The sequence below is a fragment of the Peromyscus eremicus genome, chromosome 1, assembly GCF_949786415.1.
Source record: "Peromyscus eremicus chromosome 1, PerEre_H2_v1, whole genome shotgun sequence".
Taxonomy (NCBI): Eukaryota; Metazoa; Chordata; class Mammalia; order Rodentia; family Cricetidae; genus Peromyscus; species Peromyscus eremicus.
In genome coordinates, this window is record NC_081416.1 from 192154777 (window position 1) to 192174004 (window position 19228).

Genomic DNA, 19228 nt, shown 5'->3' on the forward strand with positions numbered 1-19228 from the left:
GGTATGTTTTCAAGATTGAGTAGATATATTTTAGATAGACAGGTTATCTTCAAACCCTTCAGAGATCTACAGAATATGGCATTTAAAATGTTTTAATAACTTAGAAAATTTTTCTTTTTTTGTTATGACTATGAGACATGTCGGCTCCTGACAGTACCAATCTACTTCAGAGAAAATATGGGCATTGAAAAAATTGCAATTGGAGTTAACTTTCATTGTAGCAAAAGTTAGCCACTGGACAACAAAGTATCCTTGAATCAACTGCTGACAAACAGGACAGACAGGACATGAAACAAAGGACTACTGATTCTTGCCAAAACAAGTGTGGTTATGGCTTTATCAAAAGGCATCTTCTGAGGCCAGGACAATATAGCACCATCCCTGAAGTGGCCTTCGCAATCTGGGAAAGGTACAGTGCCCTTTTATTCAAAGGCAGCTGAACAGGCAGTGGGCCGATGGCTTCTGATGTGCAATGGGGAGGTAGCTGAAACAGTTATTCTTGAAGAGTAATTAAGCTCACACCTCTCAACAGAAGAATGGCATTTAATAGAGGGATGTGGAGAAGAACGGGATGCTGAAATGAAGCCACATACACACACAGCCAAGAAGAATGGACAGCTGAATTCAAAAAACATCAACAATTTCCAGAATTTAAAATCCTGAATCATGACATGACACTAGTGGAATTCAGGTATTTCTGGTATATAGACTGCTCTCACCCAATGTGAGGTTGAACTGTTGACCTTGTGTACATTCTACTTCACAAATGAGTCTGTCAGATACGCTAAGCCTATAGGCTGAAGATGATGCCCCAACACTGTGGAGAAACCTCAGATGATTGTCCAGGCAGCTGGCTGTTTCTGTCAACTCACAAGTTTTTGGAAGTTGCTTGCATATACTTCCTGTTTTTATTTTTTTTGTTAGCTAATACTATTTCCTTCTTGGGTCTCTGAGGGAGTTGAAGATTAGTTAGTTATAGTTGACGATTAATTAGGATAGAAAGTGAATTAGATACAATAGAATAGATAATGGAATTATTTTCTCTGAATTTGTCAAATACAAATGAACTAGACATTGTTTAGGTATTTACTACTTGTATATATTGTATATAGTTATTGTACTTTTGTATATAGTTTTTCTTATGTTAGTTATAAGCTTTTTCTTTTTTCCTTTTTATTAAAATAGAAAAGAGAAAATATGGTGATATTTTATTTGTATTAAAATGTTATTTGTATGTTAATAAATAAAGTTGCCCGGGGGTCAGAGCTATTAGCAAGCCATAGGAAAGCAGGGCAGTGGTGGCATACACTTGTAATCCCAGCACTTGGTAGGCAGAGCTGGGTAAGTCTCTGTGTGTTCAGGGATACAGCCATTATTGGACACACATGCCTTTAATCTCAATACCAAGCAAGGAAAACCTGGAGGCCTATACAGACAGGCCGTGACGAGGCGCTCATGTGGTTGGGTTTACAACCAATGAGAAGGCAGAACAGGAACACTATATAAAGACATTAACACAGGGGTAGTGAGTTCGGAGAGGTAGGACCACTGCAGGAGGAAGGGTAAGGTTTTAGCTCTTAGCTCTGACCTCTTGGCTTTCTTCTTTGCATTGGTTCTGTGTTTCTTATTTAATAAGAAGGTTGGTTACATCTTCACTTGACCCTGGGTACCAAGTTGATGCCACCTTGTGTGGAGATTTTAGGAACTTCAGAGGTGTGAGCTAACTTGAGGTAATGGGGTATGAATCAGGGGTGTGTTCTTGAAGGTAGATCCTGGCTTTTAACACATGAAAACTCCCTTAAAACATGGTAAAATGAGACTTATCAGACCTAGTAGAGAAGGGTTTCAGGTTAACCCAAAACCATGGGGTAATAGCCTGTTGATCTGGCATTAAGACATAAACTGGTACACACAATTATATTTCTCCAATTATATGCCTGCACACACATGGCTTCCAATCCATACTCTCAGTCTCCAAGTCTTATTCATTGCCCAATTACAAGCTTTACATAAAAACCCATCACAATGCTAATAAAATTCAGTCTTGTTGATCAAAATTTCTCTCATGTAGACAATATACAGGACAGCTATGACATGATGCATAGATGCTGTTGCAATCTGCAAGAACAGAGTTATTAGAAGGTATGGCTGTAGGAAGTTTCCCATAGTTCCTCTGGTCAGGACAGTTATACCCAGATAAAGGCCTCCTGAATGGAATTTATGTGGCTTCACCAGAAGTCATAATTGTTTGGGTGGGAGCTACACCTCAACCCCTGACACCCTGGCATCCCTATACCCAAAGAGTCTGGAATGTTCTGGAATGAGGAGGAGTGGTCTTTATATTCTATCTATCCTGTGACTGGTAGTGGAAAAGGGCTACTTTGTGGAGAGGATTAGGGCCAAGATTAGACCATAGAGGCCGAACACCTCTGAGAAGATGAGGATCAGGATTATGCCCACAAACAATCATGGCTGCTGGGCAATGCTATGATCCCTGGCATCCCCCACAATGCCAATACCAAAGCCAGCAGCCAGGCCACTCAGCCCCTCATTCAGGCCAGTAGAGGGTGATGCCATCAGTCACGGAGTTAGCGGTAAGTACTGCCACCACCAGGCCATAGATGTTGATGACCCCAGCTATAACCACTGGGATGATGGACTTCATGATCAGCTCCGGCCTCATGACTGTCATAGCTGCGATGCCGGTGCCACTCTTGGTGGTGCCGTAGGCGGCTCCCATGGTGCTAAAGACCATGGTGGCCGAAGCGCCTATGACAATGAAAAACACAGTTATTGGGGCTGGTCTTGATGGCAGCCATGTCTGCAAGTGGGGAGAGAGCAAGCTCAGCTGGTGGCTGGGATAGCAGTTGGGAATTGGTGAGCTCACATTCAGCAGGAGGTGTGAGTGGAGGAGCATCTAGTTAGTTGTCATCCTGGAGACCTCAGGCATCTGTTTCTTGAGGAAGCAAAGAAGGTAAGTTTCTAGGAAAAAAATAGATTATTAACATCTGCCCTAATTGTACTGCAAAGTTGAATGTACAGAGCAAAAGAGCAGATAGGCCTTTTATTGAGACATCTTGGAAAACCAGAGGGTGGAGGGTCCCAGCTGCTGGACAGACCATGAATAGGTGCCCTCTTGAGTCTGGAGAGATGGTTCCAGCATGGATGTCCCAGGAGCTTGGCAGCTGAGGGGGTGGTGAGGATCACAGTATAAGGTCCTGTCCATTGGGGCTCAAGAGACTTAGGTGCTAGCTGTTTGAGGAGTACTTTGTTCCCTGGGGAGAGTGGGGCAGGATCAGGCGCAGTTGGGTCTGTTGGTGTTGGGGCAGGGAGATAGCTGTCAGCATGTGAACAGAGAAGGGACCTCAGTAGAGAGATAGGTGAGGTACCAGGCCAGTGGGGGAGTTTGCGCTGGGAGGTGGTGATTGAGGAGGAAGGGCCTTCCATAAAGGAGCTCAAAAGGGCTCAAACCTGAAGGAGAGCATGGGGTGGCCTGGAGGCAGGTAAGTGCAATAAGGAGAAGGGGGGGGCAAGATAACCTGAATTCAACGGAGAGCTTGGTGAGCTGTTATTTGATGAGTCCATTGGCTTTCTCAACTTTCCCCTAGTAGATGTTGAGAGCATCTGACATGAACTCCATGATCCTGGGAAGTAAAGGCTGGCCTGTTGTCAGTTTGTATGGTCTGTGACAGGCCAAATCTAGGAATAATGTGTTCCAGGAGAATTTGGGCCACCACGTCTGCTATTTCTCTGGAGACAGGGAAAGCTTCTATCCATCCTGTAAAGTGTCAACCATAGTTAGGAGGTAGCAGAGTTTTTTTTTTTTTTTTAATGTGTGGGCATGTGAGTGAACTCCACCTGCCAATCATCACCTGGTTGGTGTCCTCAAAGCTGGTGTAGAAGCTGACATCTTGAGTATCTGGAGAACTCCCTGTAGATTGACCTTGGAACACGTCTGGCAGGAGAAGTGGACCTATGAAATATGCGTGGGGTCAAAGAGGGGCTCTAAGAAGTGGAACAAAGCTTTGGGGCCTAGGTGGATGTCTGAAATGATAGACAGTGCCTGGTCCTGAGGAAGAGTGAGGCTGTTATTGAAGTAGAACCATCCATCCTTTGTCTGTGTGGCCCCTTTTTTCAAGAGCTTGTCCCTCTCTTCTGGTTGATAACAGGGCTGATAGGAAGGTGTCAAAAGTAAAATATGTTCTGTTGATCCAGAAGAGCTGGAAGCCAGTACCCAGGCTACTGAGTCAACCTTGGCATTGCCTAAGGCCACTGGGTCCTTGGAGGACTGGTGCCCCCTGCTGTGAATGATGGCTACCTCTGTAGGGAGCTGGAGGTCCTCCAAGAGCTTGGCTATAAGAGGTATATTAACTATGGGAATTCCCTTGATAGTGAGGAAGCCCCTTTCCCTCCAAAGGACAGAATGAGTATATTTAGAGTCAGTGTAGATGTTAGCTCATTGACCCTTGGCTATCTAGAGTGCTCTAGTCAAGGTGATTAATTCGGTCTTTTGTGAAGAGGTTCCCGTAGGCAGGCAGATCGCTTCAATTGTTTTAGTGGAAGTGACCACTGCACATGCTGCCTGGTGTTTTCCTATCTATAAGAGAACTGCCATCAACAAACAGGGTGAGTTGGGGGTTTGTGAGTGGTTGGTCTAGGAGACCAGGCTGGGGTGAGTGTAAGGCCTCCACAGCCTCTGGGCAGGAGTGAGAGGAGGTACCTGAAGGGGACGGGACAGGAAGGAGGGTTGCAGGGTTTAAGGCAGGACTGGAGGCCAAGGTAATTTGAGGGTTTTCTAGAAACAGTAAGTGAAAGACTTGGACTCGTGAGGGTCCAAGGAGGGAGAGAGAGGAGAGGCTTAAAAGGTCTGAGAGGCAGTGAGTGTACCATAACTGGCTGGAACAGGGTGATTTTGAGATCCTGCTGCATGAGTTCAGCTGATGCTGCTAGGGCTCTCTAGCATGGCTGCCGTCCCAAGACATCGGGGTCCAGTTGTTTGGACAAGAATGTTATGGCCTGGTTTGAGGGCCCGACTGGTCAGACTAGAACCCCAGACTAGAACCTCTCAACCTTTCATCTGTATAAAGAGGGATCTGGACTAGCAAGGGTGGGGGCCATTAGATGGGTATCTTGCAGTAAAGAGAAGTGGCAGCAGAAAGTCCCTGGGTGGGTGAGGGGTCCCTTGGAAGTCTCTCTAACTGCATGGTATAGAAGCTTGGCTATAATGGCAAAGTTAGGGATCCAGTGATGGAAGAATCCCATCAGGCCCCAAAAGGAGAGAATCTGTGATCATTGGGGGCTGTAAATCCTGGAGGGCTTGGACCCTGTCAGAGGTGAGGATCTTAGAACCTGGGCTGAGTTGAACACCCACATGTACCATAGTGGGAGAGCATAGCTGGGCTTTAGATGGGGAAACATGGTATCCCAGGGAGCTGAAGTAGTTCAGGAGCAAAGAGGTGGCCTGTTGGGACAGATGCAGAGTGAGATTGCAGAGAAGATCATCTACATATTGGAGGAGTATGCTAGGACCAGAGTCAAAGGTGGAGAGATCCCAAGCCAGGGCTTGGCCAAAGAAATGGGGACTATCCCAAAACCCTGTGGGAGAATGGTCCATGTAAGTTGTCTAGAGGACTGGGTGTCAGGGTCCTCCCAGGTGAATGCAAAGAGGAAGTATGAGTCACGATGTAAAGGGAGAGTAAAGAAGGCATCTTTTAGATCCAGAACAGTAAAGTGGGAGGTGGCAGGAGGAATGTTAGACAGGAGGTTGTAGGGGTTGTTAACCACTGGGCGTGTTGGAATAACTGCCTCATTGATGATGCAGAGGTCTTGAAATAAATGGTAAGCACTGGAGGACTTACATACAGCAAGAATGGGTGTGATGCAGGCTGAGTCGATAAGTATTAAAAGTCTCTGAGATAAAAGGTGGATGATAATAGACTGAAGGCCTCAGTGATGGGTTTCAGAAATAGGAAACGGGTCAGGAAGGTAAGGAAGAAGGGTCCTTAAGGTGAATTAGAATTGGCTGGTGGTGAGTAGCCACCACCGGAGCTGAGGTATCCTATACTTGGGGATCCACTGGATAAGAGAGTAGGGACAGGACAGTCTGGGGTAGGAATCTGTGAGGCTATTAAGAGGAGAAGAAAACGTCTTGTATAATATTAAAAGGACCCACCTGAATATTATACTTCCCAGGGGCTCAGAAGAGAAAACTACGAATAGTGAGAATTGTTTTTGGGAAATGAATCTAAGTACACCAAGCTCTTTGTCCATTGACTTTATTCCTCTGGGATAAAATCCTGTCTACACAGCTTCAGTTCTGTTCTCATGCCTAGCTCCTTTCTTGCCTGATTTCTCTCTATATTTATCTACTACTCCCTCTAAGTTCTATCTTAATTCTTTCATCTTAATTCTGCCTCATCTAGGTCCTTCTAATCTTGTTCTTACCCAGCTAGTACTTCCCCATCTGACTTTTTCTCGTCTTCGATCTCGTCCACATGAACTCTCTGGTCAAAATCCTCCTTCTCCCTTTCAGTTCTCCACCCTCAAGTTCTTCATGCCTCTTTTACTCTCTGTCTCCTTTTACCTCTAAGTTCTATCCTGCCTCTCTGAAAATAAAACTGCCATTTTATCCCTTTGACCCATATCTGTTCAAGCTTTCTGCCATTTTTCTGCAGGGTGGGGGAAAGTATGCTCAGTTGCTAGGCAACCTGTGTACAGCTAGATGCCTCTGGTGATAATTAAAGGAAGATCTGGAACTAGAGGTAAGGTTTGGGAAAGGAGGAAGTAAAGCTTAATTGGCACATCCACGAGGCCTCCTCAAATGGGTAGTCTAGACACTTAAGTCTGTTCTTAGAGAGTACAGAGGTATCTCTGATAAGGTACTTTCCTCCATCTGGGGATGGACCTGGCCAGATGCTGCCAATGATGTCAATTACAGGGAGGCTTAAACTGGGGTTCTGGCTGTGCATAGCTGTCAGCGCACAAGGTTATCTAAATATTCCTAGAAGTGGTTAGATAATGAGTTAGTAGGGGTATATAAAGTTAGTAAGGCTTTAAGAAAGGAGGGTCCAAGCTAAATTGTGTAAAGCTATTATTTAAGGTCCACCTGACCTAGGTGGTGTCTTCTTGTGGAATTTACCTTAAATCAGGAGACTAGCATGTGGTGGTCTGGACTGTTGTTTCTGTTAGTCCTTGAATGTGGCTAAGGGAAATATCTGATTCCAGTGCTGAAAGGGGAGAAACGGATGGGCTGGGGGGAAGGAAGACTTTCCTGAGGTTGTTCTCCAAATACCTCGAACATACATGTACAAACAGTGATTAGTCCACACTGTTAGCAATTCTTAGGAAAAAATCAATTGGGAAAGCTATGAGGGCACACATGATTTTCATGACAGAAGACAGCTGATATATAACAAGCCAAATAACACCAAATGCTCCTTGGAATTTGGCTTCCTCTGAAGGAATTCCTTGATCTCTTCAGGTAGTGGCTTTCCCATAACCAGCTGAGTTCTTATGATATATTCCTGTGGCCCATAGCAAAACTGGGACTCAGGAGAGGTTGTGAGGGCCAAGGTGAGGGTGGCCCCAAACTGGCTGAGAATATCATGACCAAGCAGAGGTGCAGGGCGAGCAGGTATAACCAGAAAAGAGTGCGAGAAGAATCTCCCTGCAAGAATGCAGAGAAGTGGCAGGGTCTTAAGTGGGAAGGAAGGGATCCTGTTCACCCCTGTGACAGAAATTGGCAAGGGAACTATAGGAACTGAGTGAGATGTCAAAACAGAATATGTAGCTTCTGTGTCCAAAAGAAAGTCAATGGACATATCTGCTACCTGTAGCATCACCCTAGGCTCGGAGAGGGGAATGGGAGTCACCAAGTCTAGGCTGTATCTGTCCTTCACCAGGCTTAGCAGTTCAAAGGCTGGAAGAGTCTCGGTTGCCAATGTTGGTGAGGCTGGACCTCTGTGGCATGGCATAGAGGATGAGCCTGCATGGGGGCATTCGTATTTCCAGTGCCCAGGCTATTGGCAGACAGGGCATGGCCTCCTGGGCAGCTGGGGGTCAGGGCAATATGGTGACCAGTGGCCCTGTTTGCTGAATTTGAAGCAGGTTTCTGGCAGAGCTGACTTGGGCCAAGCTCTGGCAGGATGGAGTCTTGTAGCCGACTTCCCTTGTCCCCCTTGTGGGGGGCCCTGGTGGTCTCAGGGCAGCTGCCAAGGCTTAGGCTTGGAGCATAGCCTTCTGTTGTAGCTTGGTCTGTTGGGACGACTTGTCTATCTCTTCTCAAGCATTAAAAAGTTTAAAAGCCATTTTCATCAATTCTTGTAGGGGAGTTTGAGGGCCCTCCTCAACCTTTTTAAATTTTTTCTAATATCTGGCACTGACTGAAAAATGAAATGGGTGGCCAGGACTGTGGCTCCTGCAGGAGTGGCTGGGTAAAGGCAAGTACATTGAACCATGGTCTCCTGTAACTGACTCAGAAAAATAGCCGGATTTTCGTCAGCTAGCTGTGTAATCTCTCAGAGCTTATCAAAATTAACAATTTTGTCTGAGACCATTTCCATACCTTGGAGGAGGCAACAAACCCTGAGGTTTCTTCTCTGGCGGCTATTTTGACCTGGTTGGTAATCCCAGTGGGGCTCTTTAGCTGGCCCTGCCACCTCACCCACAGGGGCTGTATTGTCCACTAGGTGGGTTTGGTCTGCATACTGCCTAGCTACTGGACTTGGGAATGAGGGTGGAGGCCTGGATCACATAAAGGTCTTGCCAGGTCAGACTGTAGGCCTAGGACAGATAACAGAACTCCTTGATATAAACAGAAGGATTAGCAGAGAAGGAACCCAATCACTTTCTTATTTGTGAGAGGTCCTGAAGGGAGAGAGGTGTGGGGACTTGGACAATTCTGTCAACTCCAGCTACCTCTTGAAGAGGGTAGAGAAGAGCAGGTATTTGGTGACACCAAGTATGAGAAGAAACTAGGGAAAATTTGGGGGCATTAGGTCAGTGTGTAGAAGGGGACCAAGATATAGGTTGAGGCATTGGTGGATAGAGAGGAGCAGTGTGTGGGGAGGAACAGAAGGCAGGTAAGGAGGAAGGATTTGGTCAGTGAATGGAACATGTGACTCCGTAGGAGGGGGTTAAGGAAGTAGGGGAGGGGCCAGTGTCTCCTGCACCATGGTCAGGGCAGAATTTTCAGGATCCCAGTTCTCAGATAGGTAGGAATCTGGAGACTCCTTGACCCAAGCTAACAAGATCAGTGCCATGAGATATTAGCTGCTGTAGAGAAGGCGCTGACGCAGAACCCAAACACCATGGACATAGGGCAGTTCTGTTCATTTATCTCCGTGCCAACAAAAATTTTCAAGATCCCAGAGGACAGAAAATTCTAAGGTTCCCTCCAGAGGCCATCTTGATAGGTTATCAAGGGCATATTATGGCCAGGCCTTAGTGCTCAGAGAAATCAAACATTCAGGACAGATGGTATCAGATAGCCCCAACTTGAATAGGTTTTTATAAAAGGAAGCCCAGGGGTGTTTGGGGATCCAGCTTCAAGTGCCCATTTCAGAAGTCTGTGCCAGGGACACAAAGCCTCGCACAATCAGTCCACTGTGGTTGGTCTTGGGTCAAAATAGAAGGGTGTGGGAAATTTTCTTCAATAGAACATCTTTTGGAGAAGGAGGACCCAGGGAACAAAGACAGCACTTTGCTCTGGAACAAGTCCGGTGGAACAAAGACAGCACTTTGCTCTGGAACAAGTCCGGTGGAACAAAGGCAGCCCTTTGCACTGGAATGAGTTGGGGGCCTGGAGCAGCCACGTCTTTGGCAGGACACCTCGAAAAACAAAGAGGCCCTGGGCCTCCTAGACAATAACTTGAAAGGGAAACTTACCTAGCTAAGAGTCGATCTCAGTCTGGCAGAGAGCAGGTGTAGGCGAGAGGGGTGTTTTCCTACCATGTGGCCCTGGACCAGAGGAAAAATATCAGTCTCCCCTTGGAGGGACCTCCAGATGATAAGATTTTTCTACCCTGATAGGCCTCTCCACTGATGTAGCAATCCAAATCAGATCAATTCAGAAAAAGGCCTGGTTTAATGGGTAAAGTGCTCCCAGGTGATTCCCTGGCCCCACAGAGAGGAGACAGGGATGACAGAACTGAAAAACCACGTGTCTGTTTTCTGGGATGCAGCTTATATACCCTGTGTGAGCGGTCTTGAGACTCTCTGGGGGAGGAGCTATATTTGGTAGGCTTTGAAGGGGTGGGTTTAGAGAAAGAGATAGGGGAGGGGAGTTGAGGTGGATCTTTCACCAGAACATTTCAGACTCTTTGGGTATAGGGATGCCTGGGTGCCAGGAGTTGAAGTGGAGCTCCCACCCAAAAAATAATGGAAATATGCTTTGAAGCTAGACTGAAGTTTTTCAAGATTTTTATGAAATCCTTAATGTATCAATGATACTCAATGACTGTCTCTATAGTATACAAAGGTCTGATTTCTTCCTTTTTTTCTTTATTTCTCTTTTTTCTTTCTTTTTTTGACAGCTTGTCAGTGCTGAGAGTCACAAGAAACAATATGACAGAACACAATTAAACAGTTAAATTTCCTAGAAGCTTAGTTGAAGAAAAACTAAGGACTAAAGGTTGATCACCATGAAGTTATCAAAATAACACAAATGTTTCTCATCTTATTCAAAAGTGTCAACTCCCCTTCCAATACCCTAGAGCCACTTGTATTTTTTTGAACTTTTGTTATTCCGTCTGGATGTCGTTCACCACACTGTAGATTTTTTTCCATGCTTTTAGTGGTGCTTTCCTTGATTTGCCTTTAAATATGGGGAATAATACACACTTCATGGCTGTGGTTTCCCTCTGCTGTATTTGTGTTTATCAAATATTTTTGGTGTGTCATAGAGGCTCTCTTCTGCCTACAGGACCATATAAAGGATATCTGTAACAAGGTTAAAAGCACAGTTTTCAGGACCAGTGATGCTTAACCCCAAGAATATATGTGTCAGATCACCAGCACAGATAGCATCCCATTAGGTTCTACACCATCCAAATCCACATCAGAATCCTTGGTATGTGTCTTGTACAATGGTGTCCAGTTTCAGGACGAGAGAATTCAATTGAACACATCTTATATCTCCTGAATCACATGATTATTATGTTTAAAATGAACCCATCATTCTTGACTGAAATCCAACCCTTCTAGTGTGTGTTGCACTCACCTACCTCTCAATCTTCTGAGGTGTGCATTCATTTTCTTTATCTCAAGGGCTTCAGTCTGCACCCTTCTTATCTTCAGTTACTTCCACAAATGCTATCAACCATCAACTGCGTCTCCCTTCTTCTTGCCTGGCAACTATTTCCAAATAAATTATCACAGCTCTTAATAGTCTTTTATTTTTCAAATGACCAACAACTTCAGAAACCATGATGCTGAATTTTCAGTCATTTTTAAAACCTTTGTGGAAATAATGAATGTCTCTGCCCATTAGCCTGTGAACCTTGACCCACATTGCATGACCCTGTAGTCCCTGATTTTTACACTGGCCCCTTTAGCCCACCTATGTTCACCTGACTTTCTGTTCATTTTATCTTTCTGTGAGCACTTATCCTTTTCTATATCTATCATTTCTCAATGAGTCTCATTTGTTTCCTGATACAGTTTGTAGATGAAATAACTCCTAACTGACTTTTTTTTTCACCATTGGTTCCCAGTTGGTGGCATTATGTAGGGAGTCTGTGGAAATTTGGTAGAAAGAGATAAAACAGGAAGGGTTAAATATGAGGAACAGGTCCTTGGAAGAATAACCTGTTTCTTAATCCATTTCATCTCTGTTCTACTAATCCAATCATCTTGTGTCACAGAATTGGCTCTTTGCTGTCTCCCTCCTTCCAGTCTCAGATATGTGGTTATTCCCAGAAACTCTTCAGTCTTTGCTGTTACTGACACTGCTGTTGCTACTGTGGCCAGAAGCTTGAGGATCTTGTGTGCTCAGGAGGAAATACTCAGGCTGTGTACTCATGGTCAACAGAATAAATAAAGCAAAATTTTAGGGAATTTTTTAGGTAAAAGAAGCTAAATAGCATCTATAAGACACAGTTATTTGTCATACACCAATTGCTATTCTACCAATCACAGCCTTGCATATGCATGGCCCTCATGCTACCAACTCCAAACTTTATCTCAAGTTTTATATAAGAATTAATCCAAACCCTCTCATAGGTTGATTATTACTTTTGTTGACCAATAATTATTGAGTAAGTCACAGGGGAGGGACTCTTTTGCCTGCTGAACCATATAAAGGAAAACTGTGACAAAGTTCATATAAGTTGAGCACAATTTGCATGATTAGCTGCAGGCAGGGTTACTAGGAGGTTATGGATGGAAGGACATTTATCCCACTGTTGCAGACTGGTGCAATTGTGACAGAGTTCCTCATGAAAGGAAGCTCTATGGCTTCTCCTGCAGACATATTCACAGTGTCCTTTGAAACTGAAGTGAAGTTTCTCAAGTTGTCTTAAAATGTTCAATGTATTCAGGATACCAAAATGACAGTCCCTCTTCTATAGGCATTGGGTCAGTTTGGATGACAGCTAAAAAAAATTTGCCTACAAAAAAAATTCCCTAAAATTTTACTTCCTCAATGTGCTGTGTTGACCAGGGCAATTTTTTGTGAGGTCTCAATCCAAAATTCAAAATCTTACAGCACCTTAATTTAGTTGAAGAAATGCTCAAATTTGCATAGCTTAAAGATCTCTCAATAACATAAACCTTATTGGTGAAGAGATGACATCCTCCTCTAGACTTCTGGGTCTCTTTTCTATACACCATAGACATTCCATGCTAGGAGTAGACTTTATTCTGTACTTTGAATGACATTTTACCTACTTTGTTCATTTAACTGTGAGAGTGAGGATTTTTCTTTGTGGCTTGATTCTCAGCCAGTTTACTACCTTTCCAATCTCTATATCCTCAACTTAACTCTCTTGTTCTCCTGGTCCTCTTTTCAGCTTGAATCTAGCATTGCATTTAAGCCATGTTCATTTCTCCCATCTCTAATATGATTATGCAGCTTGTCTTTTTTTCTTTTTCTTTGCACACTTCAACTTAATGGGTATGACTCTGTTCTTCACCCGAAGCCTACTCTTCCCTGTTTCCTTGCACCATCTTCTCATTCTGACCTCTCACAGCTACCCTATCTCACTGCCCTAAACTTCACAATGTTCAGCCATTATCAATGATTCTCCATGAACAGGAATATTTATACTAACCAATCCCTGAAGCGAACAAACAGCAAAAATGAGAATTGTTTTCTTCAAGGTATCAGACTAGTTAAAAGTAATTTTTCAGGAAGTGTGCTCTGAAGGTCTTCAAAGTCATTACTGGCCCCAGTAGTGCCTGCTAGAGGTTGATTTTCTACAGTTTCTCTAATTGAAAAGATGTTGCTTTCAATGACACCCCAGAACAGTGATGTTATTGTAGGATTAGAATGAGGTAAATGGCAGAACATATTAGTGCCTTTAAGATCCATTGGGTGATCTATGGAGGAATAACTCGGTCTCTAGCCAGGTCATTAATGGGGGTCCAGGTAGAAGAAAGCCGCGCACAGTACTGATACCATATTAAAGTCAAATAGGAAATGTTATTTACCTGTGGTGATCTTGTGCTGAATGGAAAAATTATAAACAGAGTTGACACTTCCCTATGCATAAAGAAGATAACATCACATTGTCTATCTACATAATGGATTAGTAAAAAAAATTAAATAAAAAAGTTCTGAACAGCATTTCCTTCATTAACTTATCTCACAGAACAGGATGTCTTTTTGAATCAATTTACACTGCTTCTATTTATGTTCCAGAATTTACTTTCCAATAACGGATGCTTCCAGACCTTCCTTCTGTGATCACTTTGTCCTCAGTACTGTAACACAGGGTATGAAAATGAAGTGTTTGATGTTTTGGCTAAGGTTATACACAAAACAGAATCAAGTTAAAAATTGTAATACAATGCAGTACCTGCATGAAATAGAATGTGTCCTTGTGTGCAAGTGATTTAAAATGACCTTTTTCTAGCAGGAAGATTACAAGTTTAGGTCACTATCCATGACAACCTAACCTGTGAAAACATGTAAAATACTTCCCCTCTTCATATCATTTTCTCTTCTCATTTGACCACTTCTAACTGAAGGTTCAGACACTGCACACACCTCAGCCTCCTCTTCCCTGACTCCCTGAGAGGCTTCTCACTCTGACATGCCCAGCTACCCTGTGTCATGCTTCTAAACATCTAATTGTATAATGATTGTCAGTGACTGTCTTCAGATATTGTTCATATCATCATTTGCACAAACCAAGTTATGGGAAGAACAGAGAATGTGAAAATTATTTTCTCCTGCCTCCCAGACTGATAAGAGAAAATTATCAGAGGATGGCTTTGCCAGTACTGTCAGTAATTTTGAGTCTTTTAGTGCCTGCTAAGGGGTTGCCTGTGGATATCTTCTGCTTAATGCAAAATTCAATATGTAGTTTATACTTCCACAACTTTTGTTTCTGTGTGTCATCATCCTTCTATACTGTCACTTCTGCTATGTTGTTATAGGTACTTATTTCAACAAGATTAAAACCAAAAATGAGAGTAGAGTTTCCCTTAGAAAGACAACTGTCTATGGCGCTGGGTTGTGTCACTAGCCTCATTAGGGGAGGAGGTGCCTGTTATTACTGCAACTTGATATATCATGTCAGGCAGTCATACATATGAAACCTGCCCTACTATGAAGAGAAAGGAGGAGGAGCTGATTTGAAGTGTGTGAAGATGGGAAGATGGGGAGAAGGACTGGAAGTAGAGGAGGGAGGGTGCAGAGACTGTGATCAAGCTGGAAAAATGTAATCAATAAATGAAAGTAGATTAAAAATAAAACATAAATTTAATGAATATAATTATAATTAGAGTCACAATTTGTGATAGGTTATTGATTATTGGATCATTTGCTGTTTCTTTTTATCTAAAAATATGGAAATTCAGAATTAGTAGTCATCATATTTCAAATGCACAAAGAATTAACAATGTGGAAACTAACTGCTTCTATCATGGCTCAGCAGAGAGAGGTCTAATTGTGCAGTTGGTTTGGGTTAATCTGCCAAGGAACCTTACTTAGCCATTGTCAATAGTTGCTGGCTGGGAACACAGTAGGTAGACAAAGGCTGAGATTTTGTGCAGGTAGAGGCATTCACCTAGAAACCACCTGAGTTTTATGATGTACTTTAGGGCACACATCTTCTTTGCAGCCATTCCTGGGTCTATTTTATGGAAATCTTAAACACCAGATACAGAGACTTCCCCATACTTTTCTCATAGTTCCTCAGATGGGCCATAATGCTTTGTCCACCACTTTCAGTATAGAATTGTCAGGTTACTTATTTTTAGAATAAGTTTGGGGATGAACTACACTTGGTGAGGGTGAAGAAGAGTTTGTCAGTAAGTAAATAATTTCCTTCTTCAATTTATGAAATAACAATACAGATAAATCTATAAAATTTGACCCTTATGTGTCAGTTCTTAATAAATTCAGACATATTTCTGTTTTAGTTCAGATGCAATAAATTTGAATGAAAAAAGTACAAAACTTGTAACTGCTACAGTAAAATGGATATTGTATGAAGAAATATTTCTGAAAACAGTACTATTTTCTCACAAAAGAACAACCTGTCTCATTCACCTCATTACAAGTCCAAGTTTCAACAACATTAAAACCCAAACTTAGAGTACAGTTTCACTTAGGAAGGTAAGAGGCTATAAGATTAGTTGTATGTTGATGTTTTATATAAAAAGAGAATCTTTAAGTTTATATATTTTGGGGAAGAGACCGTATAATATTTATACCTGTGGTGAGATTATGGGTTTTGGGATTCCTGTCTCAAGAAAAGCACAACCTTGGAACTGTGAGTCATAGCTCACAACAAAGGGCCCCAAAGTAGGAAAACACATAGAAATGATTGCAGTAATGTTCACTAGCCACCAACCAGGGTTATATATGAGAGCAATGCAACCTTGTAAGATGGAAGAGAGGGCATAAAAACCTATAAATGTTGACACCAGGGCAATTATGCGGTGGGTGGCTTTGGACTCAGGGGATGTTCTGGAGGAAACACTGGTGCTGCGGATATGCTGAACTCGTTGTTTGTGCCTATACAGAATGACAGCCATGGAGCTGCTGGACCAAACAATGATGACAGAAAACAAAATTTCAGGAAGAACAAAAAACGTTGTATATAATGAGCTTCCAAGGTCATCATGACTTGATGTGGAGCAGTATTTCATGCCACGTTTATGGGTCAGATTATTGCTGTTCCCCGTGGTGTACATATACACAGGGAAAATCATATTTATTGACATGTAGTGAATCCAGCAGAAGGAAGTGAAAAGACCAATGTGCTTTGGAGCTTTGATTTTAAGACACAACCAAAAAGAATTCCCAGGGCTGATGGTGATGGCCTGGAAAACACTCAAGAAGCAGGTGGTGCCTATAGACATGCCTCTTCCTAATCTTTGAATATACAAAAGAAATTCACAGCTAAAATCATTGAGGAACTCTACCACCCCAAAAGCTCTCATTGTGTGGAGTAATCCTTTAGAAATAATGATCAAGGAGTTGGCTGTGAACATGTGTATAAGAATCAAATTTGTGGTCTTTAATGTCTGTTCAGTGCAGTAATGGATGAGATAGCAGGAAAGAATAGAGAAATTCCCAACAATTCCAACTGTACTCTGAAGTAAGAACATTATTCCTATTGTCAAGTCCTTGTGGTCCATTCTGTCATTTAAAACGTTTTCCTTAAACAGTTCCAAAAATCACTTCCCTAAGCAAAATAGTGAGTTGAAAATTTGAGACCTGGTTTTTGGTGTGGGAAAATCACATGTTCTCAAGACTTTAAAGATAATGTGGGCAACAAAACAGGACTCCAACTCACAAAATTATTTTGTCAACAATATTTGTAAAAAATATTTTTCCAGTGAGACTTCTGATGTCTTTAATTGTACATATTTATTGAAAGAAGTTGTAGAACTTTGCTTTAAAATGTCAATATTAGCAGTAAGTCCACGGTGCTGTTGCAGAAACAATGGCCAGTGAGTACAAACAAAAAAGATGTTGGGTTTCAAATTTTAAAATCAAATTCTAATTACAAGTCATATTGAAGATAAAATGTCTTTAACCACTCTTGCAACATCATGAAGGAAACCCATGCATATCTCATCTGAAATTTAAACATAAAATGATTATTTAGCTCCACAATAATGAGGATATTTCTGTTCTTCTATTTTAGAATGTTTATTATACAATAAAAACAGAATTATGAAAAGAGCTATATATCATCAAGTTTTATAAAAACAGACATAAACATAGGCAGGCACACTTTTTCTCACAGATAAAGAACTGTGGAGTAAAGACACAGAAAACGTTTTGTGGCGAACTTTTAAATGGACAGTGGAATGAAAGTAATTGAATCACTTTTATGGAAATCAAGAAGAAAATGATCACACTTACTAAGGAATTAATGAATGAAGAATTCCAATAGTGCTAATGAAATCCAATATCTGGTGTGATTGTGAGGTAATGGACATATAGGAAACACCAGCTCTCCCTATGTTTTGGTATACTTCTAATCTCAAAGATGAAAAGAGAATGACCACTGATCCAAATCATCATGGGCAAATTAATGAAAGCAAGGAATTAAATAAACCAAGCTTTTTGTTTCATGTACACAGGCTGCCTCCCCATTATTTGGGTTTCTAGAGTTCATCTTTGAATGTGAGAAAGACAGATTTTTATAGCTCAGAGTGAGGTTTCTGATGGTAGGTTTGATGGGCAAAATAGTTGGGGTTACAGGAGGAGAACATACCCATAACAAGTTAGATGATTATCCAGCCTGCCTCCATCTTATGCTTAAAAGCCATCTTATGATTCAGACAAACTAGGTTCAATCCTCTTTATGATTCAACTTTTGTTTCTCAAAGATTGGGCTATACTCCACCTACAATCATAACTATACATAGTCACGTACTGCTTTTTTTCAGGAAATAGCAACCTTGTATTTGTTTTGAAAAGTTATAACTATCTCCAAAGCCTACATTTGTTTGAAAATGTTCTTAAGACTGTCTTTTGTTATAGCTATCTTATGACCACTTTGCAATCATGTCTTTCTTTCTGAAGGCCATTTTGACTTATGCTTCTGTTATGCTTATGTTCTACTCCTGTAACCCCAACTGTTTTGCCTTCCAAATTCCCCTTTAGAAAATCTCAACCCCTGAGCTGCAAAACCCTTTTGTTCCCAATAGCTGAGGAGCCCCCATGGTACTAGACTAGGCCCTCTCGATAAGTGAGACAGTTGTCTAGCTTGAACTGTTTAGGGGACCACCAGGCAGTGAGACTGGGACCTGTCCTTAGTACATGAGCTGGGGTTTTGGAACCTAATGCCTATGATGAGAAACTTTGCTCAGCCTTGGTGCAGGGAGGAGGGGCTTGGAACTGCCTCAACTGAATATTTCAGGCTCTACTGACTCCCCAGGGGAGAGACCTTTCCTTGGAGAAGGTAGGAATGGGGGGTGAGTTGGGAGGGAAGGCTGGGGGGGGTGTGAGGAGGGAGGACAGGGGAATCTGTGGTTGATATGTAAAATGAATAGAAAATTTCTTAATAAAAAAATAGAATCCCCCCCCCCCAAATAAAAAAAAAACCCTTGTGTTCCTTATATCTAAGACTGGCCTGTGGAACCCTGACTTAGACAAAGGTAGCTTGTTTGTCGGAATAAAAATTGCTTGCTTTCCTTAATTTGACAATGATATTTTGGGTTATTGGTCCTTCTCCCATCTTTAGGATTAAAATTTGGAGGTCAAGACCCTAACACATATGGAAAAATTCAGAAACTGGACTCTTCAGGACCTCTCAGGAATCCTATAACCCACCAGGACTGAAGAGATGCTCCCAGGAATCCACACATTAGACATATTCCAAAGCCCCTAATGCATTACTTCGGTGTGTTGGACTGTCTGAACAAAGGGCAGTATCATAAAAAACGAAAACAGCAAGTATCTTTTGTTTTTCATGGAAGCCTACTATGGTAAGTCATAGGAACTTTCTAACTCTTCTAGTGATGCCTGGTTCTGTCTGCTCTTGTTCTCTGATACCCTGATCTAGTGAAAAGGGGGAGGGCATATCTGATGAGGTCCAACATT

The 19228-nt window shown here is 42.3% G+C and overlaps 1 protein-coding gene and 1 pseudogene across 1 annotated transcript; both read right to left on the reverse strand.

Annotated features, from left to right (window-relative positions):
- Window positions 1-2376: 2376 nt before the first annotated feature.
- Window positions 2377-2779, reverse strand: LOC131894668 (V-type proton ATPase 16 kDa proteolipid subunit c-like; annotated as a pseudogene).
- Window positions 2780-15873: 13094 nt separating this feature from the next.
- LOC131903992 (vomeronasal type-1 receptor 4-like) lies at window positions 15874-16809 on the reverse strand. The gene has a single exon (XM_059254896.1). The coding sequence runs from the start codon at window positions 16807-16809 to the stop codon at window positions 15874-15876; it is 936 nt and encodes a 311-aa protein (XP_059110879.1).
- Window positions 16810-19228: the final 2419 nt, after the last annotated feature.